The 26,818-nt window shown below is 37.1% G+C and overlaps 3 protein-coding genes and 1 long non-coding RNA gene across 7 annotated transcripts in view; 2 read left to right on the top strand and 2 right to left on the bottom strand.

Moving 5' to 3' along the window:
• The window catches only part of LOC111324064 (mutS protein homolog 5), a 21,777-nt gene extending 7,711 nt beyond the window's left edge, over positions 1 to 14,066 (bottom strand). Inside the window, exons 1-22 of one of the 4 annotated variants that reach the window (XM_088739595.1) lie at positions 10,982 to 11,622; positions 10,285 to 10,408; positions 9,627 to 9,707; positions 8,786 to 8,854; positions 8,260 to 8,387; positions 7,850 to 7,959; positions 7,205 to 7,240; positions 6,727 to 6,818; positions 6,288 to 6,333; positions 5,696 to 5,834; positions 4,528 to 4,590; positions 4,388 to 4,459; positions 3,820 to 3,876; positions 3,659 to 3,731; positions 3,124 to 3,233; positions 2,933 to 3,013; positions 2,651 to 2,696; positions 2,314 to 2,355; positions 1,447 to 1,543; positions 1,240 to 1,329; positions 607 to 733; positions 1 to 135 (exon numbers count right to left, since the gene is read on the bottom strand). The exon at positions 1 to 135 is cut by the window's left edge and continues 49 nt beyond it. In XM_088739595.1, coding sequence (XP_088595721.1) covers positions 127 to 135; positions 607 to 733; positions 1,240 to 1,329; positions 1,447 to 1,543; positions 2,314 to 2,355; positions 2,651 to 2,696; positions 2,933 to 3,013; positions 3,124 to 3,233; positions 3,659 to 3,731; positions 3,820 to 3,876; positions 4,388 to 4,459; positions 4,528 to 4,590; positions 5,696 to 5,834; positions 6,288 to 6,333; positions 6,727 to 6,818; positions 7,205 to 7,240; positions 7,850 to 7,959; positions 8,260 to 8,387; positions 8,786 to 8,854; positions 9,627 to 9,707; positions 10,285 to 10,408; positions 10,982 to 11,467 — 2,178 coding nt within the window. In that variant the 5' untranslated portion in view covers positions 11,468 to 11,622 and the 3' untranslated portion in view covers positions 1 to 126. Of the gene's footprint in view, positions 136 to 606; positions 734 to 1,239; positions 1,330 to 1,446; positions 1,544 to 2,313; positions 2,356 to 2,650; positions 2,697 to 2,932; positions 3,014 to 3,123; positions 3,234 to 3,658; positions 3,732 to 3,819; positions 3,877 to 4,387; positions 4,460 to 4,527; positions 4,591 to 5,695; positions 5,835 to 6,287; positions 6,334 to 6,726; positions 6,819 to 7,204; positions 7,241 to 7,849; positions 7,960 to 8,259; positions 8,388 to 8,785; positions 8,855 to 9,626; positions 9,708 to 10,284; positions 10,409 to 10,981 lie in introns of all 4 variants that reach the window. The other 3 variants (XM_022927552.2, XM_088739593.1, XM_088739594.1) reach the window with 3 other exon arrangements.
• Positions 11,645 to 22,084, bottom strand: LOC148720812 (uncharacterized). Its single transcript, XR_015993479.1, has 5 exons — positions 21,948 to 22,084; positions 20,095 to 20,866; positions 16,743 to 16,783; positions 12,018 to 12,069; positions 11,645 to 11,786 (listed from the first exon to the last, which is right to left on the bottom strand). It is a non-coding gene; the product is annotated as an uncharacterized LOC148720812 (long non-coding RNA).
• On the top strand, positions 14,117 to 16,008 carry LOC111324065 (transcription factor Jun). Its single transcript, XM_022927554.2, has one exon. It carries the CDS (start codon positions 14,221 to 14,223, stop codon positions 15,193 to 15,195), a length of 975 nt encoding a protein of 324 aa, XP_022783289.1. The 5' UTR covers positions 14,117 to 14,220; the 3' UTR covers positions 15,196 to 16,008.
• A 415-nt stretch (positions 22,085 to 22,499) lies between the features above and the next one.
• On the top strand, positions 22,500 to 25,778 carry LOC111324066 (uncharacterized). Its single transcript, XM_022927555.2, has 2 exons — positions 22,500 to 23,059; positions 24,459 to 25,778. The coding sequence occupies exons 1-2, from the start codon at positions 22,500 to 22,502 to the stop codon at positions 24,721 to 24,723; spliced, it is 825 nt and encodes a 274-aa protein (XP_022783290.1). The 3' UTR covers positions 24,724 to 25,778.
• Positions 25,779 to 26,818: the final 1,040 nt, after the last annotated feature.

Here is a 26,818-nt window from a genome sequence, read left to right as displayed (position 1 = left end):
TGAGAATTTGTTCAATAATCAAGAGCTTCTTTAATTGGTGATCATTTCCTTTATTCTTGTGACCTTGATGTGGAAATCAGGGGTAATATCGAAATGAGAAATTAGATGCTAGTCACTCGCAGTGGTTCAAGGGTTCTGAGGAGTTAAGGAATGTAAATCTTAAATTCGCATATTTAGGCCAAAAAAAACAAAACCAAAAAAAAAACACTACCTGCAACTACCTTCCGCATTCCCCTTCCCCCCCCCCCCCTCCCCAACTCCCTCTTTACAGTGCGCCCTGGTTCACGTAAAAAATGCCTTATTCTCCTATAACAAAAAAAAAAACATTGTAAAGGGTGAGGAGGGGGAAATTTACGAAGTTGACGTTCTCTCTTGACAAAAGAAGGGCCCCAAACATTAGACGAAAATTTGAGCAAAAGTTAAGGGAAAGAAGTTGAATGGCGCATGACATCCAACAGAAGATCTCCTTTACGTCTGAAAACCTTTCAAAGAAACAGTTGTTTTCATTTGGCTTTGTTTACAATCCATTTCTATTATAATCCAGCACACAAACCATCAGTCCGCCATAATGTCGAATGTAAGGATTAAACTTTTCACAATGTTCACCTGCTTAAGGTAGACACTTTTACCACTGGCATTCGGTCCCGTTAACACCTTCATCCGTCCTTTATCTTTTTCAAACACAGTGTCATTTGGAACGAACAGATTGACACAAAGTTCCTGTAAGGGATGCCTAAGGTAATGAGACAAACACTTTTCAAAACTTCACGTAAGATTCCAACGAGGGAAGCTTTGAAATAAAAAGATAGAGCTTGTTCGGAAATGCAGTAAAAACCATTTTGTGCTTAACTGGAGTAATAAAATTGCGCGGAGTCCTTCGTGATGGGTAAGTATTCTAAGCGATGTTTCGTGTTACTTAAAAATATACCACAACTGTTAGTACCGCAATAATCGATCAAGCTATTTGTGTTATGGTATCGACAGTTTTCTTTTGATTTATATCATTGTGTTATATTTGACTTTTTGGATCTATCTTTTCCTTTGAGTCGACCTCCACTGTCATACCAAAGACCTAGAGTCAAGGCGGAATTTACAGCAATGAAGGGGGGAGGGGGGAAGGGGGGACGGGGGCAAGGGGAGAAGGGGGAAGGAGGAGGGGGAAGGGGATGAGCGCGGGCTCATTTTGCGATCATGGGCAAGTAATCGAGCCTACCTTAACCAAGAGTTGACAAGACCCACCTGCCCTGTTCTATGTTCAACACTGAATCCATTGTCAACTTGGGACAGACATAGTTGTTCTCCCTGGCACATACAGCCAAAGAAATTAAACTGAAAACAAAATTAGACAAAAACAACTCCTTGTACATGAGCACCTAGCAAAAAGAATTCAAAATAACGAACTTGAAAGCAATAGGGTTGAAATTTTCAAACAGATTAGCACCATACCAGTCCAGCTCTGCACAGCATTCCATGACATCCATAAGCACTTTGGTGTGTTCCAAGATAACAGTCTGTAAGCGATGCATGATGGCGGTCTCATGGTCTGAAGAATAAACCAGTGAAGATAATCTTTAATGTATTTAATTTAAGCCGTCTCCGAGATCCGGGAAGTCTCTGGGAGAGCGGGGGAGGGGAGGGGTGGGGGGAGGAAAGGGAAGGGGAATTATCAGCGATTGACTAGGACTTGGACTAAGAGGACTAGGACTAGGACTTGGACTAAGAGGACTGGGACTAGGACTTGGACTTGGACTAAGAGGACTGGGACTAGGACTAGGACTTGGACTAAGAGGACTGGGACTAGGACTAGGACTTGCACTAGGAGGACTGGGACTAGGACTAGGACTTGGACTAAGAGGACTAGGACTAGGACTAGGACTAGGACTTGGACTAGGACTAGGACTAGGACTTGGACTAGGAGGACTGGGACTAGGACTTGGACTAAGAGGACTGGGACTAGGACTAGGACCTGGACTAGGAGGACTGGGACTAGGACTAGGACTTGGACTAAGAGGACTAGGACTAGGACTTGGACTAAGAGGACTGGGACCAGGACTAGAAGGAATAGGACTTAACCTTTAATCGACTTTCTATCAATATGATATGCACACTCCTAATGCTACTCTCCACATATTTCGAGTAGTAATCGAATAAGGGGAATCTGTGTAACAATCAATAACTTCAGTGGTTGATAATTTCTTTTCCTATCATCGCCGTCATGATTGACTCAGTAGCGATACCATAATATCAGGAAGCATTAAATACAAGGAGGATTGGCTGGTAACTCTTAGGGGTGGGGTAAGAGGGTTAACAAACCTGTTATCTCACACTGTGTATCTCCTAGAAGGTTATCTAGCTCTGAAACACAAAATGCATAGGTGTGTTTATTTTAGTTTCTTTTATTTTCTTTTATTTTATTTTATAGTAACTTCCATTTAGTGACAAAGAATAATGATAAAAATAATATAAAAAGGTATTAAATGAGGGACTAACGTAGGGACTCGAAGTCTCAGCGAGGTCAGCCCCCATAAGTATATACTATACAAAGACATATGTAAACAAAAACAATAATCAACAACAGTTGATTAACTCTAATGAAGAAAAAATCAAAGTGGAAAACTTGGAAAGGAGGGTACATCGTCAAAGTTCTTACCTCTCGTACGAGCACTCTTGTAGTGGAGCCTGTTGTTGCTTAGGAACTAGGACAAAGAAAATTGGGATGCAAGCTTTGGTTTAGAAAGTACATATAGTGTTCTAAACACAGTAAGTTACAGAATGGGTATAAATAGTAATCGAAAGAAAGTTACTGTTTTAGCATAATTCTGAATGAAACAAGATGGGAGAAAGAGTTTGTAAAACGGAGCAGTCATTGTGGTAGCCCGCCCTATACAGGATTCCACTGTATATGAGCCTTGTCTTTAAACAGCCATCTCACCACAAACTCTAGACCATCTATGCCAAAATCACTCTCTTCTTTCAGCTCAGGTGACCGTGGAATTGCTAACAAATAGCCTAGCTGTGGAGAGAAGAAATATGTTAAAAAAAAAAAAAAAAAAAACAACATAGAGAGTATGTTTCGGTGCAAAGAAAAACAAATCCTGATATCTCAATGGATGTCAAAATTACCTGTGGTAGGTAAATGACGTTACATTCAGTAATGGAAGAGCTCAGTTTATTCAGTTCTTCTCTTGCAACAGTTGTCATAAAGTCGGGAAGGCCGTTGTATGTTCTTTTCTCTTTAAATTGAAGAAAAAATACCGTTTTTGTAGTCGTAAAACACATTTTCAAAGGTTAGCGCGCGTCGTTTAAGAGAAATGCGATGTGATTCGTTAAGGCCAAAAGGCGGAAGAGCTTCACGACAGCCGGGTACCACGGGCACAATGGCTTGCTTAGGCTGCACCACAAAAGAAACAATGAGCACTGAAAACAGGCGCAAAATAACGGATTTTTGCAGAGTCTATCGTCAGAAGACAACTTTATCAATTTTGCAACTCAATCCGTTAGAGCACAATGAACACTGTTGGCATGCAAAATAAACCAAAACAGAATATCAGTAGGAAATGTAGAGACAACAGCGTAGAGAATATGCATAAATACTAATCCTAGGGTATAAAGAGTTCCTCTAAAGTAACGGCCTAAGCCATAACTAAACAGTAATTACTTTCGTCCAAAGCCGGATCGACTCCAGGTTTAACAACAAATCGATTCTGCTCTGTCGACTCATCGAAGTCAATCTGGGACAAGAAAACTCGAGTCAGTTAGAATTCAAAAAGGCAAAGTCGGGCACAACAAAAAAAGAGTCAGATGTAGACGGATACTTACAATTTTACTCATCAGGCTCCCAATTTGAAGCAATTCGTCCGTAAAACTTGTAGCAATCTGAGAAAGACAAGTAAAATGGGTAAAAAAAAGGGTCTGCATTCAAGCTAAATGGCCCATCCAGCCGGAACTTACATAAATTTCCTAAGCATGAAGCGAACAGGAGTATTACTGCTCCCCCCTAGATGGGAAGCCAGTCCATCGTAAGGTTCCCCCCCCGTACCCCTTTAGACTCCTGGAGGAGGGTGGGGGGTAGAGAGAGGCACTGTGAGAGTAAACTGTTTTGTCCAAAAACACAACACATTGACCGGTGACCCGGCCAGGTCTCATACCCAGACCTCTCGCCCCTGAGTCTTGCACACTATCTGTTTGGCCTCTGCATCTATCTCAGTGCATTCGTAAGCCGTAGGACAATAAAATAAAATCATTGGCATTTTTTTCCCAAACCAAAAATTCAGTTTTGTGCGTCATCAACGCACAATTAAAACTAATTACCAGAAGAAACGCCGTAGTTTAATGTTAAGCAAACGAGACTCGAAATTGAAAGTTAAACGGAAACAATTCACTATACCTTTTTGGCAATTGCAATATCTACGGGAATCCTTCTGCAAAGGTCGGCAATGTAAGTTGCATTATAGGCCGTCTGTAATCAAACAGATCATGTTATAGAAATTTTGGTGTCTCATTAATAAATAGTAGTATTAGTAATACCTTATAGAGAGCTTGCCAATCACCAACAGATGCTTGTGCTGTAGTCATCCTTGATAGTATTCCCTGTGCGGTGAAATAAATATGCATACTAAGTGACGAAGTTCAATTCAAGAACTCATATTCAATATATCAGAGAGAGATGGCGATCATTTGACAAAGGCTCCAAGTTTAGCGTTTTTTCAAAGTTGCCCTTCAAATTCGCCGCCAGAAAAAAAAAAAAAAAAAAAAAAGAGGAAAGAAACGTACTACACGTACTGATCACACTGCAGTCAGGGTGGCATTTGTTGTTGGAGATTCGTGCGACAACTTACGGCTTAAGCAACCAAGTTGAAAGGCGCAAATTTTTATACAAAAACACGAGAGATTATGAGCAGTATCTTAAGGAAATGTTTACCTCACTTATGACCATTAATAATATACATGAAAAAATTTCTCAGTTCGGATTGGTTACGATGAATGCAGTTTTCAGTTAATTTAGTGCTGAATAGAGTTAATTCAGTGCAAAGAAAGAAAGAAACCAGACATTCTGATTGGTCAGAATGATTGGTCAATGTCAATTTCAAGGTCAATGTCACTTGCAGGGTTTGAATAAATTATTTTTGCACGTGATGCGCGCGCTCTTCTTCTGCGGAGTTATGAGAAGCTACCTCATATTTTTTCATGTATATTATTAATAGATAATCACATGTTTTTCTCGTGCAATTTGGAATAAATAAGCACTTGTAAATTTTTTCAAAGACCGCAAATTGCACTCGCCCTACGGGCTCATGCAATTTTGTTAGTCTTTGAAAAAATTTACTCGTGCTTATTTATTCCAAATTGCACTCGAAATCATGTGATTACCAATACAATACAAAACACAGTGCAGTTAAACTTATAAAAATCGATTTGCCGCAGGACCACAGAACACTGGTCCCCGAATTAGCGACCTTTACGCTGCTAATTTAGTTGCCAAAATGTTTTCTTACTTGCAGTAACGACCAAAACGGTAGCAGCTTCAAATCGTTGTCCATTAACCAGTGAGCCACAGGGAAACCATTGGTGAGTCAGTCCATACAATGTGTGCATAACATAACAACTGTCTTTAAATGTTATGTACGTCAAATATAATTTTACGTTTTCATGGACTAGAATGAGGACAAGGAGGTTATTACTGCGGTAAACTTACAGAGACGTTCTTGATGTGTTTCAAGCAATCTTGTAGAGATGCCACCAGTTCTGCATTTCTAAGATTCATAAAGTAGGATACTGACTTTTGTCTTTGTTGCAGAAGATTGATGTTTCTTGAGGGACGTAAAAACCACATTCTGTAGTTTATAGTTAAGAATAAAAGTATATTAAGAAGCTTTAAGGAAGAAAGTAGGAAAACAGAATTTAATAGATAACAATACAATATGATTTGACAATAATTATTCTCTGAGCAAGAGGAGAATAATTGTTTAGCATAATATAAACGGGTAATTGAATCCAAGTAACTGTATTTTTCTGTGCTTTTTCTCTACAGATACATTTTCAAAATCATGTACTGTCCATTCAGAAAAAAGTGAGTACTTCAGTATTATGATGAAAACCTTAAAAAGTACGGTTTTAGATGAGCAATCAATGCACATGAATCTCTCTCATCAACCATGAAATTACACACAGTACTGCTGCACTAAAAACCACAAAGGAAAAAGTTTTGTACTTTGCAAATACACTTAAAGATCTAGATAACAAAAGCTTTGAAAGTAGAATGATGCCTGATGAGTTCAAAGCCAAACCTCAACATATGACTCCCAATTGCTGATTTTGTTCTATTTGTAATGCCTACAAAGACAAATTCAACAATCAAATTTTTTAGGAAGTATAGACCTCTTTTCAAAATTTCTAGATAGTATTTCATTTAACCTCTTTCACAAGTATATAATTATCAATTTAAGGTCTAGTAACCATTAAAATCACTTACAAAATCCAGATAATTGTTTCAACTGAAATCTTTTTGATACATTAAGTCCCCTTGTCCCTTCTTACTGAAATTAAATCTACATAATATCACAGGAAAAAAGGGTTTTTTCAAATATCACAGGCAGGCCAAATAGGTTGACCAGGTCAAATTGTGCCAATCATGAGAGAAAAGGAAGCTTTTGAGTGAAAGAGCTTGATATCTCATTGTGATTATGCAGAAAGTGTGGTTCAACACAGACTTCTTATTGAATTTACCAAAGAGAGATAGTCCTTCCTTGGCACCACTGTTCCCTGCTCCCATCTTGTACACAGAGGGGTGACTTTCCTTTTGAAAAATCTGTAAAGCACTTAATAAGCAAAGAGGGGGAAAATCAACAGTAAGAGGACTTTACAATAACTGAGTCATATGACTGGCTATGCAGTAAATAAGTGCACTATATAACACTTACTATAACATTATGGCTTCTAAGTTACCCCACCTTTCAGGTCTTTGAGCTTAAAGATGTTTTGAATTCTTAAGTCTTTAGCTATTTAACTATTTATGCACTAAAGACACTAATTTATTTGAAGCTCTTCAGAATCTGAAAAATCTCTCTTCTTTGAAAGCTGTTCTGAAGAGCATAACTAAAAAAATGCATGGTTATTAGGTGAGTGAGTGACAAGGAGTTAGTTAAAGACCCTATGCATGGGTTATCTATGGTCTCAATTGTCTAACATAGATGCAAGTACAAACCTGTAAGTATTGTTATCCACAATGAGAAGATCACTCCTATCATAAAGTAAAGAAACATAGAAATATTTAGGTTAACTAATTGTAGTCCAGTGAAAAGAAACTTGAAATAGCTCCTTGTGTGTCACAAAATTTTTGGCAGAGTGTTAAAAATTGCTATTAATTTAAAAACAATATTTAAATTAATAATCATTATAATAATAATAGTTGCCCCACATAAGACACCAAAGAGCAATGAAAAAGCCAAAGGAAAACAAGTCAGGATTTGAGGATAGAGAAATAAAACAAAGACTGCAAATAACGAACAAGAAAAAACTTGAGGCTAACTTTTTTCCAAATGCAGATCATGTGGGCATAATCCCTTTGACTTACAAAATTTTGAAACATTTAGTACCTATTACTATATCATACTAGTATTGTTCTCACCAAGAAAAACCAACAGCATTAAGAATTGAACAAATAAAACATTGAGTCCCACTGCTATGGGTTAAGGCTGCAACTGCGTATCTTCAGTGCCACAGAAATTTGCTTGATCTGATTATAGGTAACACTTAGTGATTGCTAAGGGTATGCAGTACTAAATGAATAAAGTGTTACATGCCACCATCATGATAATACTCCAAAGAATACCAAAGGTACCATACTCACAGAGAAAATACTTTGAGGCCCAAAATGGGGACTCTCACTTCAGGATCTTCCATTTCAACACCAATTCGTTTCTTGTCAATGTATTTAATCAATGCACCAGCACTTCGCACCTTAATATATGAACATTAATTTGCATGTCTTGATTAGTTATAGAACACTCAAAAGTGTAATATTACCTCATGTATGTGAAGAAAAGAGTGATAGAGAGAGGACAGGACAAAAAGGGGATGAGAGGAAGGGGAAGAAAAAGGGATGGAACAAAACTGAAGAAAGGCTAAAGGATAACAGGAAAAGAAGATCTGATCAGGGAAAAACTTGATTTATTTTGAAGCAATTACCTTAACTTTCAGATTTAAAAGAAAGTCTAGAATTACATGAATTGATGAGGAAAATAAAATTCCATTCCATACCATGCTGACATTGTCAAATGGGACAAGTGAGCTCATATGTATATCTCGCTCATTTTCTGTAAAGTGCTGTGGAATTCCTGGCAGGCATGCATTCAAAGCAGTTATCCTTCTCTTGCAAACTTCATAAGCTACACAGGCCAGGAAACATGCATGATCAGTAATGCATAGAGCAGTTTCTGCATGACTATATTGGAGCTTTACAAGCTGGTTAAATTACCTCCTTGCTATATGACATAACTGTAGTAACCATTTTGTATATATTATTCAAAGTTATTTCTGGCATGTAACTGAAATCATTACAGAAAACTTTACTTGAAGTTTTCACTTTGTAATTATCACTACTATGTGTCAATATCAGCCATGAACAGAAAAAAAGTTGCCAAAAAATTTCCTTATTCCTGTGTATACTGTATCATTCTCAGTTGTATTACTACACTGGCTAATCAATTTAACACCTTGCCAGCTAAGTTCAGAAACATGGCCCAAACACTAAGTATAGAACACATTGCTCTTCATTGAAACTCACAAAAATCTATGCTTGGAAGAATTTCAACTTCTTTTGTCTCACAAATTTGTTCATCATTGTTTTCACCCTCTGAAATCAGAAAAAAAGACTCCCACCATCAGTATTTCTGTTTATAAAATAACTTAGACTCTATATATGTTCTGACTGATCAAAACTTGTCACTGTTGCTTTGAAAAAACCCAGAGCTATTTTATAAAAGTATTGGACCGCTCTTTAGTAATAAAGCACTCTGGATGTTGACAAAACAGTCTCTGGCTTGTGGTTTATAAACTCTTATGATGTACATCCCTCACAACATCTTGTCTATGGCCCTTAGGCTCATAAGGTGCACTCTACTGTTTAATCATATCATCCTGTAATAATTAAATCATGAATAAAATAATTGACAAATTTAATACATTGCCTGAATAATTCTTTTTCTGGCCTCAATACAATTTTTTTTTCGTTCCAGCGTCTTTAATTCACAATAGACGACCTTTTCATTTAAACATAATAACTTTATTTAAAAACTTAAAACACTACAATAACTTCGCATGGATAATGGTTTTTCCTCTCGTACATTTCCAAATTAATTGACACGAAATATATCTATTAAATTCAGTTCTCTAGGATCAGACTTGCACCAGACCCAAACTAACTTTGATAGCAAAAATGACCTACATATAAAAATCATGAAAGCAACTACTAGTTCATATTGAAAGAATTTAAAAAAAAAAAACGTGCATCAAAATTATCCTTTAAAAAAATATATGAGAAGGGAAGTGACACTGACAAATTTAATAAACATAATTTATTATTATCATAAATATTATGTATTAAGACAGATATGCATGATGCATACCTTGCCCATTTAAGATCTTAAGCAATCTTTCATCCTGTGTTGCACTTGTTATAATGACATTGGCCTGAACCTGTTCTTTGACTGGAAAAGAGGAAAGTTGTTATAACCACTCTCCAAATATCTCTTCTTACATGACTAGCTACCACAAATCTGTGAATTACTACAAGTATCCAAACAGTGGGATGCATATGGCTATGAATTGTATCAGTCATCCAGTTGAGAATATGATAAAAAGAAAATAATTCAAATACTGGAAAATTATAGAAGAACGATGGATGTTTCGGCCATATCACACGGCCTTCATCAGGAAACCTCAGATGAAGGCTGTGTGATAAGGCCGAAACATCGATCGTTTGTCTATAATTTTCCAGTATTGAATTATTTTCTTTTTATCATTGGGATGCATACCTTGTTATCAAACCTTCAACCCTAACGTCATGATCAACATACATATTCTCTATACTGTTCTCTATACATTTCCTGAGGTGCTGACAAGGAGAATTTGCTTTACAATCAAGAGCTTAATACTTGGTGATCATTTCCTCTATTCCCAAATCTCATGGTGTGATTTGGCAGTGATATTGATAAGCAATAAGGAGAAATCAGATTCTGGTCACTGTTAGTAGTCAAAGGGTCAATTTAAGCCAGTTCCAATTACCTCTTTTAAGAAACTGGAAATCATTTGTCTCCACAACATCCATTTGGAGATACAGTTGTGAAGTTTCTGTATCATAGTAAGAGGAACCCAAGTTTCCTTTACTCCAAACCACTGACAACACGCGCTGAGAAAAATCATATTTAGGGAAAATAAGTAACTGCCAATTAAATAGTTACTAAATAAATGTAGCACATGTCTCATACATGAACATTTCATGGGAGTTCTATTTTGCAGGAACAAATGCATTGTTGTAGCTTTTTTGCTTCCGTTTCCCTAATCTTTTCATTTTTTTTTTTGTTTGGTTGGTTTTTTAGGACATTTTCTAAGACACAAAATGTCGATAGACACATGTTCGTTTCGTTTGTTATTGAACAATTACCTTCTAAGTTTCTCTCTGTAATATGATCATTCATTCATTTGCTTTGTTTTGTTTTTTCTACTTGCTTGCATGTTTGTTTTTTTCTTTACTGTTCTGGTGAGATTTTGGTACAGCACAAAACTATTGTAAAACAAAGCCACCGTCCCAAAGGCAATCTATCGTTTTTCTCCACTGTTTTTTTTTTTATCCAAGAACTGTATATATAATTGTATAATGAAGTACGGGGCTGTAGGGGTTCTCTATGTCCTTGTTTCATTTTCTTAAATTTTACCTCGTTTGAAAAAAAGAAAGAAAGAAAAAACATTCTTGATTCGTCACCTTTATTTCTAAAGCCGAAGGACTATCATCGCGTATGTCAGCTACATTTCCACTCTGGTTCACAACATCATTTGCGTTCATACCCTCTGTTTCGTCTCTTTCAGATTCCGTAGCTAAAGACCGCTTTCCTCTTGTAATAACATGTTCATTGTTCGTTGTAGGACACGAAGAAGGCGTCTTACGACGTTTAAAATACGGTCCTGAGTTTTCCACCGAGCTGAGTCTTTTTGAACTGCGATCGACATCTACGGTTGAGGAACTCCAGCCCATCTTTCTCGGCAACGCGTTTGAGTCCTCGGTCGGCGTAAAGCAAGCGTCTGACGATGTTGAAGTCGATGTTTGATGGCAAGTATTCATTCTTCCACAACTGATAAAGAAAACTTGGTTGATATTGTTGCTGTTTACAGCCCTTTGGCAGCCGACGCAGGTGGTCAATTTTTCCCGCCAAAAACTTTTGCCGTTTTCTAATCTGGTATGGTCTTGCATTCCTCATCTCTAGAATATTCCGAAGCTTCGCTAAAAATGTTTGCTTACTTCCATACTTTTCGCCACCAGAACCGACCAGTTCTCATTGAAAATAGCATTTACATCGTTGAGTGTTTGAACACAATCTCAAGGAAAAATACAAACTTGCGTTACTGACGAACGCGTGACCAATACACGTCAAATTCTTCCGACTTCCGGTTTTACGCACTTGACATGGTTCTCATCTTGTCGCGAACGGGTCACCAAAACGGAAAGTCCCATAAGCGGCCATTCAAGCATCTGCACGGCTTGATGGTTTCTTTCACAACAGTTCACTTCACTAAAAACCTCAAAGAGGAAATCAAACAAGAAAAAAAAAAAACCGAGATGAGATATATTGGCGATTTTTACGTCACTGTTGAAGAGACCGCGTGATCGTTTAACCCAAACATGTCTGGCGGCTTCTTATCAATAAACATTTCGTTTCAGAAACCGTTTCAGACAAAAACCACGAGTTTTCCTGTCTACGGCTTTATCTTCTGATTGTTTCCTGTTTGATTAAAGGACACACCTCGTTAACGTTCCGCATTGTTCTGCAGGGGGCGGCGCCATCTCATGCCCTTCTGAGGAAAAGGAAAAACAGATTCACAAGGACAATCAATGTTATCTCTAAGTTGGAGGTCTCTATGCTTCGCTCTCATTTTTTACGCATTTCTCGCAGAAAAGAAATTTCTTCGCCTTCTCAGGCATCTTAAAAATTTCTTCCAAAAGGGCTTCTTGTGGTCATATTCTTCGTCGCTTTTTACAATTTCTACCACCCCCTCCACCTGTTAAAATAGAACGAGCCATCTATGAGCATAGAACCCATTGAAATCATTGGAAATTAACAGAAAATGATACTAACATCTTAAGTCGCAATCCGACCACTACCACTGAAGTCACAAGGAGATGGAATTAAAAGGGTTAAAAAATAAAGTTCAACGGTTCCGCAAATCCAGATGTCGATGGTGGTGAATCAGTCGCAAAAACTTGGTAAATCTATCGTGAGAATTGTGTTAAAAAGAAAAAAAAAACCTTACGAGGAAAGGTCAAATACGAGTTAATTTTCATGCTCCGGCGAATTCTAATTTCCTATAATTTTTCCTTTAAAATTTACAGCAGAAATGTGAATATTTTCGTGGCAGTTTTTTTCGGTTTTACAGACAGCATAAACTTCCTGTCTAATCCGGTGATGTTGCAAACAGTACAACATATTGGTACCAAAATGGTTCAAAATGTAAACAATATTATAGTCTGAATATTCAATTCGTTCTTCGCATGTTTAACAACAAACACTTCGCTTTGAAATAAACACCCAGCTGATTTTATTCAATTGTTTTCGTAAACTAACACAACAATTGTTTGGGGAGAAAAACCTTGTATTAGGTAAGAGATTTCTGAATCGTGACCTTCTTTAATGCGCTTCGGGCAAATTCTAATTTCTTCGCCATTTATGGTAATGCGGCAAGGCTAATTTCAAACCACCTGCCTTTTACCAAACTCGAGAGCTTTGAATATTAGAAATTCGAGGCACGTTTTACAGAGAATATAAACGTTCGTTTCTTCCCCCGAGAAACGATGAAAAAGAAATGTAAAGTCTAGGATGAAAGATATTTGATAGTCAGTTGTGAAATCAATGCACAGATTTCTCTTGTGGGTGGAACATGACGCCACAAAACGGTTGATACAATTTTCTACGTGACATTTGAAAAATAATCACACATGCGATGAGACTAGATTTCATTTCACAAAAAGAAATTCCATTCTATAAACTGAAGTCTCAACACTTACCAGCTTGCTAAAGAAATTACGAAATTAAGAGAAAAAACATTGGCCAACATAGATGTGATGTTGCCAAATGCATTTCCGGTGACAGAACGAAATTTGAAACCAGCTATTGCCCTTGGCACGCGTCATCCGTGGCTATTTGTCACGCTTTTTGCAACATAGGGCGTGAATACGAATCGGAAAGGATGAAAGACCAATTAAACACAGCCTTGCAGTTTCTCGGAAGAACAATTAATATCTCAAAAACTGAAAAATATAGAAGGAAGTAGTTGAAAGTTGGGTGCGACCAATTTCCTTTTCGTTAAACATTTTGGTCGTCGTTTCCTACAAAAACCGACGTTTTCTTTAGAAATAAAAAAAGAATAGTTTTAAAATATTAATTCAACTCTTTTCTGAAAACCCCAATTTCTCTTCTTGATGTTCCGGGAAATCTTTGGGCAAAGTATAAATTTTCGAAACGACTTTTTACAAATGTTTGCTCAGATATGTTTGAACAGTGCAATGCGAGGAATAATCTTTTTTTCGCAATGCTTTGCTTGATTTGAATCAATTATGAGAGTTTCGTGCTCTCTTGAAAATCAAAGAAAATTCTACAATTCGCAAGAAGTTGTTGCATGGAAAATTCGCGCTACCGGTTGTCGCCTAGGAAATGGCTCTTTTGTTTTCGGCATGTTTTCTAACTGACGTCATACGCATTTGTTCGTAAATCACGTGCGGATAAAATTAATTAAAAAGAACCAATGATCACTCGTCAAAGAACAAAGTTCGTACTTTCGACCAATCATATTTGCGATGACATACACGGGACGAAAATAGAAAGTGACTAAAAACCATATATGAATGGTTTGCTACGGAAATAAAAAGTTGCGTAGTCGCAAACGTTAAAGCAAACTTGAAATTTCTGAGTCAGCTGAATCGTCTGAATTTTCATCAGACCGACTTCGTGAATGGAAGCATCATTGTATGACGAACAAATTATGCCCACAACATCGAGTTCTCAAAGTGCGACGTACGATAAAGGCAACTTGAAACTTGATTTCACGTCGCCGAGTGCGCGGAGGCAAACTTCGCTGGAAGGCGCACTACTAACTTCTCCGGATTTGAATTTGCTCACTTTGGGTTCTCCCGAGCTGGAGAAATTGATTATGGGTTATGGAGGAATCTTGACGACTCCAACACCGACTCAAATCTTCAAAGGAACCTCCTCTGTGACAGAGCAACAAGAATCATACGCGCGAGGGTTCGTAGAAGCGCTTCAAAAATTACACGACCAGCAACAAGAAGCTGGGGGACAAAACACGTCGCAAAGCGTTGTGAATACAAATGCTTTGTTACTGAATGCTTTAAATCAATCGTTTGCCACAGCAGCGATAAATAACACCACTAGTACAGTAGCAGCTACGACACCAATGCTCGCGTCGGGCACGTCCACAATTTCGACACAATCACTTCCGCTGGTTTCGCTATCCGGAGCGACACAGATTTTCCCAGACTTTCAAAGGACCTCTGCGGCAACGGCACAACCCAGCACAAGTTATGCGGCATTAAACATACAGATTCCACCTCAGCAACCACGACTGGACAACGTTAAGTTAGAAAACGAATCGCAAGTCGTCCCCGGAACGCCACCTCTACCACCGATCGATTTGGCGTTACAGGAAACAGTTAAGAACGAAAGAAAGAAGCAGAGAAACCGGGTCGCTGCGTCAAAATGCCGCAAACGGAAGCTTGAAAAGGAAGCCGATTTGGAAGATAAAGTTATCAATCTTAAAAACATCAATTCTCAGCTACACACCGAGGTTTGCGAACTAAGAAAGCAAGTTTGTCAGTTGAAAATTCAAGTTATGGATCACGTGCAGGGCGGATGTGAAATCATGCTACTGAACCAGCCCTCAGGAATAGCAGTTTCTACTTCAGCTTAGCTCTTAAAACCCGTTAAAAGAACACTGGATTTTGTTTTTAATTGCTGAAAACGTCTCGTCTACTGAAATGAGCGTTTGATCGCTCTTTCACGAACGTCTGATCGCGAGAGCTAGAACAGATAGGTAAACCGGAACTTCGCATTCAAAGCACGTGGAGCTGAGGTTTGATCTGGTTTTCAAAACCGGATTTTCTATTCGGCGTAGAAGTGAACTTCACAGATCGAACTTTACACGAACATACATCGATCGAACGCTTTTAACTAGGGAAAACAGTTGCATGTCATGTTATAACAAAGTTAGGTTTGTCATCCAAAATATTGGAGATTGTACTGTAATCGTTATATTACTAACAACGTATGTTCTCTCGAGTTTACAGTAGTTTCATTCCCTCATTCATAGTTTATTGAAAGGCCAAAAAATTATTCAGTGCCAGTAATTTATACCTAGAGTATCCCTATTTATTTCACGATCAGGATGTCAAAATTCGAAAGAAACAGGAAAATTTTGAACACAAAAAAATCTTATTATAGACGGATCAATTCACATACGCTGAGTACGTGAGCTGTGATCGACAATCAAGTAAGGTTATTTACAATAATTCTCACAAGTATGTAACGTTAAAAGTCTAAGAAGTAAAAAGAAGGGAATATTTAAAAGATCTTGACTGTTTAAGGCTTCGTTAACCCTCCAAAAAACAACATAAATTCTGCATGTCCTAAGTAATTGAGTGATAAGATCAACCAGTCATTAGCAACATGTGTCGAGTGATGTAGAGTTTTTAAGAGTGTTATAATATATTACACCTTACAAGAACTTCTTTGTTGAGTTTTTTTGATAAGTTATGGAAATGGCAATGGCTACCTGCAAAGGAAAATGAAAAACAGGAAGATGGTCCATCAAATGGGGGGTTTTCCCTATTAATTGGCTTGTGGGAAATTCCTTTCCGAAATCAAAAGTACTTCGATCCCTGTAAATTTCCCACCCGCATTTTACTCACACAGGAAGTGCAGAAATGTGATTTTGTCTTCTGATAAATGGCAAAGAATTCCAAATATTAAAGAGTTGTTAGACATTTGCAAGCCTTGAATAACAATAGCAAAATATCAGACCTCTTAATAGCAACACAACAGGAAGGGTGGGGCATTTCTGTATTGTGCCCAGTAGGGGAGGTGGGGGGCAAGTCTCAAATATGATTGAAATTTTCTAAACAGCCTTACATCAAATACAATAAAGGCCCATTAAAAAACAGTTTCAACCTTTGATTCAACGTGCATTCAACATTTTGTTGAACCAAATGTTCAGTGCATTTAAACAGGTAGTTCAACATTGTTAAAAATGTTGAAAACTTGATGAAAGTATGTTGAATCAAGTTCAAATTAGTTTAAACTTTCATTCAACATCGATTCAACTTTTCCTTTGTAAGGCCTTTAAAAGGCCTCCACACCACTTTGTTTTTGCGTTCAGCATTTGCCCAACATCCATTCAACTTTTGGTGAACGAATGTTGGTCAAATGTTGACACCACTTAAAAAGGCCTTTAAGACATACTTATAAAAGATGTTGATTCCAAAGCAGAGATCTGGCACCATCTGAATGAAAAAAAAAAAAAAAAATTAAAACTCATAAAGCTAACTTGGTTAATTTAAAGAATTCCAATGTTAATCTCAACTCACTTTCACTTGAATCTCCCCTGCCCTGTGTAATAACTTCATTAAACCCTTAACCCTGTAACTCCTGAGATCTGATTAAGAATTCTCCCCTCTAGCTGCTAGACATTTCCTTGTAAATTAATTACAAGAATTTGGAGTTCAATCAAGGTGACAACTTCTACTTGCTAAGTTTGAGTATTCTCATTACCTGTTTGCTGGGTCATGTATAAATATTACAAGGAGAAGTTGTAAACATGTTAATCACTTCTGGGCGTTAAAGGGTTAACTCCCAAGATCTAATTGCTAATTCTCCACTCAAGCTACTACACATTTCCTCATAAATCAGAAATCACACTTTCAGTTGAATCTCCCCTGCCCTGTGTAATAACTACATTAAACCCTTTACCCTGTAACTCCTGAGATCTAATTATGAATTATCCTCTCTAGCTGCTACACATTTCCTTGTAAATTGGTTACAACATAGTTAGTAGAGGGGTGGTGTTAGATCAAAATAAAAACTTCTATGTGATAAGTTTGAGTATTCTCCTTTCCTGTTTGCTGGATAATGTCTAGATATGATGGGAAGAAGTTATATTTTAATCACTTCTGTTAGGAGTTAAATTATATGTGTTAAAAACAGCAGTCATCACAGAGAGTAGGCACTCATAACGATCAGTGGCAATTTATTTACCTGTTCTTCAGACTTACGACAAAATATTTAATGGCAATATTTGATGATTGAGACCAAGTGGTATAACCTTGAAGTAATATAACAACAGCTACCTAATACAAGTAATGAGAACTCAGTCATTCACCCAGTCTTCCTCGACTCGTCATAATTGTTGTTACCCTTTAGTTAGTCCCAAAAATTTCAAAGTTTAAATTCTCCTTACTGTCTACCGAACATTTTTTGCTATAAATTCTAAGAATTTGTTGTTAAATCAACTTCATAGGGTTTAATGTGAATTGCAACTTCTCTGTTAGGTTCATTAAATCTTTGAACCAGAGTTAAGTGTCAAACCAATTGTCTGATCGTCCACCTGGTTGCTTTGTGAATTTTACTTGATATTCCTTCATTAATCAATATCTTTTTATTATCATTATATTATTCTCATGCATTTACCTGTCTGCATAAATGTTTAAACGATATTGTAAAAAGAAATTACCAATTGGTTATACCTGATTTGTGATTGGTTAGAGTGAAACAGATTTATTTTTGGTTTCAACTTAGACTAAAGTGTTTTCTCTAAAACATGCATCACCAGCTTCTTTTGGGTAGAAAAACTGAGCCAATTATAAACATAGAATCACATAATTGAATAAAATCTTGCAATCTGATTGGTTAACAAAGCGAGCTACAGTAATAGCCTGCGTATAAGAACCTGAATTTTTCAATTTAGCCTAAATAGGTTCTTATATAAATGGTACTTAAAGCAAATTTAGGCTACCAAGGTTCTTAAAATAGGTTCTTATATTTTCATAAGAATTTCATCTGAATATACTACATATATTAAAAATATTATCTCAAAATACAGTATAAATCATTTATTTGTACCATTATTTGTGAAATTCAGTGAATCACAGAAAACTCAACAAGATAAAAACGCTTATTGTTCATATATCTATCTGTCAGCCACAAGCAAAAACAAATATTGATATGCTGTATCTAAAGGATCTATCACTTTAAATGACTTCACATTGACTTGAGAACTGCTGAGACATTTCCCATTGGGAGCTTACGTTGTTTTGATATTTTGCAATTATTTATTTCATTGGGATATATTTTGATATTTTATATTTGACATTTTGTGATTCTCACAGAGTTGGAGATGGTCAGAAAGCTTTCTTTGATACTGTAGTAGAGTACAGTACTTGTAAATACTTGGGGAATTATATGAATGGCAGACACAATAGAGTGACATACGGTACTAATAGAGTGACATATGGTACTAATAAGCTTGAAAGAAAAAAAAGTTATGTCAAGTTACTTTTAAATAGATGATGATCTTAATTCAGCAGTTTCTACCTATTCACTTTTACAGCAACCCCACTGATAAGAACCTAAATTAAAATTTTAGCCTAAAAAGGTTCTTATGTGGAGGGGGCTTAAAATATAAAATTTTAGCCTAACAGTTTCTTAAAACCCAGGTTCTTATATGCGGGCTATTACTGTATTTAGCATGGAATTTCAAGTTGAAAATGAGTGATATTGATTTGCACTTTTTTATTTTGTGCAGCTAAGGAAAAAAACAAACAATATCATTTCTGTAACTCAGTACAGCTTTTTTTCTTATATTTATTCAATTACGCAATTCAATGGAAATCCATTACCTGACCTGGTGCGGAATTTGGTGTTAAATTGCACTTGGAAACCAATATCATACTCATATCACTCAAGATCTCATTAGTAATTCTCCTAACTGTGTGCCATACAATTCTTTAGAGAATTTTGTATTAGATCAATTGATTCAATATCAGTCGATCTGTATGTATTTTTCCCACTATAGTGCTTTTCCAAAAAAGAAATTTGGATTGATTCAATTGCACAAATAACAATTGAGGGATCCCTGAATTGTTATTTTTCTTTATATATCCACATCACTTGTCTGCTTGATATTGTATGTTGATATTGTAAGGAGAAATTCTGTCTTGGTCAGTTCTGTGAGTTAAAGGTTTTCTATAATAAATTAATATGTACTTCTTTTTAGCTTATAATGTAGTAAACTAATGCATAGCTTATGACTGCAGTAATATTGTTACAGTAGTAGTAATGAAATCTCTTTATGCTTACAATGTGTAGTATTTACTTAGTTATTACTAATACCCGCCAAGATTAGCTAACGCTGATATATGCAGGTTGTGTAAATTGGCTTTTAATGTTCCATGAAATAATAATAAAAACAGCAGCAGCAACAGCAGCAGGTGATTCAAATTTTACATGTCAGTTAATTTTGTTGCTGAGTGAAGTTGAACACAGTTCAGTGGTGAAGTAAACAATGACCTCAAGCTCTTTGATGCCTATTAAAAAAATCTGTGAAATGCTTTTGAAAAGATGCTGTTGAGTCAAAACTGAGTTTTTTTGTGTAATTGAATCAATCCAAATTTCTTTTTTGGAAAACCACTATAGCGTAAAGTGGGAAAAATACATACAGACTGACATTGAATTTCATAGCTGAATGGGAAAGTGCAAACTACATATCAGGAGACAATGAAAGACAAGATGATACTGCATGAGTAGAAAAACATTTTACCTTGAGTTCATTACTCCTGAAATGCAAGACTCTTTCTTTGTGCTTAAAAATGCTTGTGAAAAAAATGCAACCTGCCCTTTGGGCTATTTAGTTCAAGTTAATCAAAGAATTCTGAGTCTGGAAGAACAAGGCATTTAAAGATCAAAATAACAATGATGGCAAGCCCAATAATTACATAAAATCCCAAAATAACAAAATTGGTGGAGGACTATGGCATAAATGGCCAAGGTAATTTTTAATTTCTCTAACACAAAACTCAATGGTACCGACAAGTTTGTTCAAAATGTTGCAATTTGAGTACCAATCTAAATCTGCTAAAACGAGATAACTTCTGATTCAAAAGGCAAAATATTGACGAAAATGAAAGCTCTAAGGTAATATATCCTTTCGGTGAAATTGGATGCATAGCTGGTTTATTACTCATGGAGCTAAGTTTAGAACAAGAAAATGAAAAACCTGGCATTGCACTTTTTTTGGAAAGGAAATCTCAAACTTGTTGTCATTTGCCAAAATTAATTAACACATTCTATATATTCTATATTCTATATATTCATATAACATTTTTCAAGGTGTCTCTTACTTAACACATCATCCTTCCGAACTGTCGGTCTGTCCTGCACCTCCTCACACTTAGTCACTTTAAAAACTCTATCTCCAACTCTCATCTCTCCAAGACAGTTTAGCACACATCATCAATGTCAAATAGTTATAAAAGAAGCCATTTGATCTTTAAGAGTGACCAGCATCTAATTTCTCCTTACAATATGCACCCCTGAATCAAACAGTAACGTCATGAGAATAAAGGAAATTATTACCAACTGAAGCTCTTGATTGTTTAACAAATTCTCCTTGTAAGCACTATAATAGGAAATGTATAGAGAACAGCATGGGGAATATGTATATTGATGTTAGGGTGTAAAAGGTCATAATTGAGGCCCTGTTTAGGCGGTATAGATGTCGCCCGTCTGAATTTCAAACTTTGTCACATCGCCATTTCGGAAGGTTCTGATGTCGCTGTCGCAATTTCATCAATGTCGTGCTCAAAGTCGCATTTTCATTTCCCTAATGTCCCTGTTTCAATGCCATGTCGCCAGTCAGAATTTATTCTATTAGGGCCTCATAATTAAGTCAAATATTGCCTTAGTAGTAAAACTGATTACACCATTTCCTTGAATAACCACCCATGCTCCAATACATGCCCTCTTACCAATAAGCACCCAGCCTCCCCCAGGCCATAATGTCAAACACCCCCCCCCTCCTCCCTCACTTTCTTAAATAGTATGGATGAAAAGAAAACCTGTTTCTATTGCCACTTTCTTTACAACTTTCTTTACAATGCTTCAATTTAGAGTGGATGAAGTACAAGTGAATAATTTTGTTTCCATTCCAGTTATTTTGTTCTACATGTGCTAGTAGAGCCCTTAAGGTGCATTTTATGTTCTCTTAATTTTTTTTCTAATTGTGCCAACTTTATAAGAGCCTTGACCTTCATTTAGTGCCCCTCTCTTCGGAGCCAAAATTTTAAATCAGCACTTGGGCACTTATTCAAGGAAATATGGCATCCTCAGAAATACTTGTACAAATGAAAACAGATGGAAAAACTCTAAATTTCCTAAGCTGCAAAAATTAAGCAAAGCAAGTTTCTGTCAGCTAGCCATCTTGTAGTATCTATATCCGCAGGGTGGGACGTGGGGGAATTAATTCATTTAGGAGTGGAGAACGCTATGCGGAGAGGTCACCTTCACAACAAGAATTAGGAAAATTCACAGAAACATTACACTGAATAAAAGAAAAACATGAAATTTCTTCTACAATATGCGATTATGACCTCTAATCATTAAACGAGAACTTACCAAGGGCCATCCTGCCAAGAAATCCTAGGAAATTGGATCAATGCAACTGAAACCTCCAATTATTATATGCTCGACAGAGTGCACCAAGTGGATTGAAAGCCGACGAATCATTCTGAATAATAATTGATATACTGCTTGTTTTTTCCTAGCCTGAGAGCACTGCAGAGACTGCAGACACCCGTCTTCTCTGCCGGTGCGAAGATGTGAGCCGAGTGCAGGGGTCTGGAACGCAACCTGTGACACTACCAGGCCTCTCAGATCTATCGCCGACTCGCGTTTCTCAAGGCCTCGTATTTTCGATTTTCCAAGAAACGCGCGTGCTGAAGATAAATAAAGGCCTGGTTGCAGTCTAGTTTGGTCTGTCGAGGCCTTCACTCAAGTTCCAGTTCTCGTCACGCACTGGCACTTCTGCCTCACGCGATTATGTGAGAATGCAGTAACTCTTTCAGCGGATTTGTTTATAACAGGAAACCGTGACGTTTCGATGTTCACTCAGAAAAATTGGCTACAAAAAAAAAAATCGATACAAGCAAAGATTCTTAATCATTCGCAATGGCCTGTGATGTTAGGAGTATTGTCGACTACCAAAGATATCCAATTGCAGAGTCTGAGAGCCACATTCTCCAGGAGGTTATAAACCGTGCTAGGGGCGAACTGAACAACAACGGCATTGCGTTGCTGCGAGGTTTTATGCTTCCTTGGGCTATTCGTCAAACAGTCCGAGACGCAGAAGAAGCCTTACCGGATGCATTTTGTAAAAAAGTTGATCACACCGTCTATCTAGAGGAATGTCAAGATTCTCTCCTCGAGAAAGATCATCCTCGAAACATAATGTCTCGATCTTGTAAGTGTTGCATTGCTCACGACCAAATCAAGACAGACTCGCCGCTCAATCAGCTTTATATGTCTCTAGAGATGACAAATTTTGTTCGACTTTTGCTGCACAAAGACGTGCTTTACCGTACGGCTGATCCGTTGGGAGCCTTAAGCTTGCAGGTCTACAGGGAAAATGATGGGCTTGATTGGCATTTTGACCGGGGGGAGTTCGCTGTTACACTCCTCCTTCAAGCGCCAGATGGTGGAGGACGTTTTCAATACATTCCATCAACAAGGTAAAATGGTCTTAGATAGGAGCAGATATGTCATCAATGTAAGAAGTATACGAAATTTTTAAAAGAAATGTCTCAACAATTCTTATGTCATCTTCAGTTAAAATATCTAAAAAGTACAAAGTTGAATTTAAAGTTTATAACAAAATACTCATGAGACAAAAACAACAATAGAAGCAAAACAATGTATGTCACTGCAAGGAAAGTTTTAGGTTGACGTGATACAGTTTGTGATTAATTATACGTTTCTCCCATTGACTGGCTTCTTTATTTGGAGAGCCGTGGAAGCATGATCCATGATGTTATTTAAAACACCCACCAGAACATAGATTGCAGCATTGTTGAGAATTTTGTAGATGTCTGAAAATATGAGAGGACCTATCACTAACCAAGTGCTCACACACATGTTTGGATAAACTTATGATCAAAGAAGCCATTTTTATTCAATGGGAGCAACCTACACTTAGTCATCAACTGTATCAATTGTAAACCCAAAACTCTACTCTCAGGTACAGTTAACAAATCACCTCCTGTGAAAGCAGAAGTTTATGATGCAGTTTTAAACCCTTTAATTCCCAGAAGTGATCAACAATCAACTTCTACCCATAGCATCCATACATTTTCCAGCAAACCAGGAATAAGAATAGACAGTCTAATCAGTAGAAGTCGTTATCTTGATCTAACATGAATTGCTGTAACTTATAATTTACAAAGAAATGTATAGCAGCTACTGGGGAGAATAACACACACTAACATCAGTATGTATATTCTCCATACTGTTCTTTATACATTTCCTAAGGTGCTGACAAGGAGATTTTGTTAACAATCAAGAGCTCCTCTAGTTGATGATCATTTCCTTTTTTCTCATGACCTTTAAAGCTGACCCTTTAAGGTTGATATTGTGAGGAGAAACTAGATTCTGGTCACTCTCAGGGGTTTGAGGGTTAATCCGTCTAAGTGTTGCTAAGGAGACATGTAGACATAGTAGACATCTATATTTATACAGGATAGCTCCTTCAGTGTGGTTAACACTGGTATCAATGGGGGTCCTGTTAACCACCCATCCCACCCCAGGGGAGGACATCCATCACACAGTAATCTCGTGGGTGGGAAATTAACATCTCCTGCCCCTAACCCTGCAGGAGACGGGACCTCCATTTATTCGTCCCTATCCGAGAAGACTAGAACATCAAACCATTTCTTGATGTTATAGAAAGTCAGCATATTCTTCTCAATTATTTTAAGACCCTGAGTGTTGGTCCAGCCGGGGCTCGAACCCTCGACCTCCCGCACAACAGTCCAGCACTCTATCCATTGAGCTAACGGGGAAGCTAAGCTGAGTTTCCTTCTAGCTGGAAGCAATCAAAAATGAAATTTCAAATTATTTTTCTATTACAAATAGATCAGTTGGAAATGAAAACTATGACCTAGTCAAGCAAGTGCTACTTGCTTCTAAAGCTGGACAAGATCTGTCTGGTCTTGGAGTGAAAGAAGCTGATCTTCAGCCAGGAACACTTGTGGTATTCTGTGGGCATAACTCAATGCATCGTGTTACCCCTATAGAGGGCAAAAAGTCTAGAATCATAACTGTGTTATCTTATGAAAAGAAACCGGATGTTTACTTAAATGAATACACCAGAATGAAATTCTGCGGGCGCTTGAAATAAATCTACTTGCAGACTTACTAGGTAGAATTGTAAATAGAGCTTTTGTAGATTCCTTGCTCGCACACTTTTTAGGAAATTCTAGGGTCGTTTCAACCATTACCCTTATAATGATTAAGAGGCAGCGTGGCCAAGTGGTTAGGATGCTGGAGCTGTAATCCAGTGTCTCACATTCAAATCCTCTACTCTGCCACTCATTGAATTTGTTCTCAGTTGCTCTTAGTTCAACTCCTTGGTGTTCTCTTGTAAATAGGCCACTAGTCTACCTTCTGCCAGTGGGGATTTTTAAGCATTTAGTTAGTTTACATTGTGGCTGAAAAGCCCCTAAGGGGGAGCTTCAATTTGCGTATTTATTTTTATTTTTTTTTATTTTTAATGATATCATTGACAAGTGGATTCTATTATGCTGTGAATTTATTCAGTAACAGGTCACAGATGACGTCAAATGTGATGATCATGACAAAGGGACGTTCAAAGCTTTTTTTTCTTTCAAAAAGGATAGCTTTTTGACAAACTCTCATTCCCTAGCTCCTGACCCCTCTCCTTCTGCTCTGCATCTACATTCTTTACTCACTAATCAGGGGAGAAGGGGAGTAGGAAAAAATTCATTTCATGCGTGGGGTGGGGGGGGGCTTCAGTCAGAGCATATTTAACAATTATTCCACGAGCGCACGTTGGATATGAGATGATAGATAGCCAACGAGGCGCATAGCGCCGAGTCGGCTGTAGTCATCTCATATCTAACAAGCGCAAGTGGAATAATTGTTTTATTAAAAAGTTGACATTAAATTAAATTATTCAATTTTATTAAATTTTTTAGCTCTTAATTTTAAGCTGATGCATATATGCTTACCATATTTGTAGATTATGGCTCATATACCATAATGGCTAAGCCAATAAAAAGTCTTGAATCGCATTATCCAATGATCCAGTTTTTAATAATTCCTATTATTGAGCCAATATACAGTAATCTAATATCTGTACATTGTAACATTTGGGTTCTTCTTACAAAATAAAGTCAAGAAGAATTGTCTAATATCTTGGGGGCGTTTTTTTTTTTAATAAAACAATTATTCCACTCGTGCTTGTTGGATATGAGATGATTATAGCCAACTCGGCACTACGCACCTCGTTGGCTATCTATCATCTCATATCCAACGCGCACTCATGGAATAATTGTTAAAGATTTATTTTTGCATGAAGTTTGATGTTAAGGAGCTATGGAATTAGAATCCTGAAAGATTAGACTACAGGAGTAAGGGACTTAGAGATTTTTATATGTAAAATCTTGTTAACAATGAACACATATGACTTGACTGATTCTTAATGAGGAAACGTTTCTACAAACTAAGTGCTCCTCTGTAAAAGTTTTCCTAAGTTTTTTAAATAGTCCATTTTACAGTTGTGTGCTTGGTTGCCAAGCCTTTGAATGGGAGTGAGGTTAGGGTTGACCTTGTTATGATACAAACCTTGCTGCCTTTCAAATGTAAATCACTTTGTTATCATGCTAAGTAGATACAGTTCTCTATCACAACAAGGTCACCTTCAGCCTCACTCTGAGTCAAAGGCTTGGCAACTAAGTACACAACTGTAAAATGGCCTATTGACATTGCCACAATAATGTAGTGAAATTTAAACTGTCCATCCTTATGCATATGAGCTGACCACAAAAAGCACAGTGGAACTTAAAAGCAGATAATTCTACAGAGAGACTTACTAAGCTTAACTGGTTGGTTGTCTGAGCATTTCATGAATTTCAACGCTAATGAGTGTAAGCACCTTGTCGTGACAAAGAAAAAGAGTTTTATGCACACATCATATAATCTGAGCGGGTCACAGGTTGCAGTCGTTTCAACTGAGAAAGATCTAGGCGTTTATGTTTCTTCGAATTTATCCTGGAATGATCACATTGACTTTGCTATAAGTAAAGCAAATAAGATGTTGGGTATTATCTACAGAACATGCACCATTGATTACGACCAAAAAACTATGTTGATTCTATATAAATCGTTGGTACGACCGCAGCTGGAGTACGCATCTCAAGTTTGGTCTCCCTATACTAAAGAAAAAATTAAGGCCCTTGAGCGTGTTCAAAGGC

This window comes from Stylophora pistillata, chromosome 11 (assembly GCF_964205215.1).
Source record: "Stylophora pistillata chromosome 11, jaStyPist1.2, whole genome shotgun sequence".
NCBI lineage: Eukaryota > Metazoa > Cnidaria > Anthozoa > Scleractinia > Pocilloporidae > Stylophora > Stylophora pistillata.
This window is presented reverse-complemented; position numbering and strand designations above follow the sequence as displayed.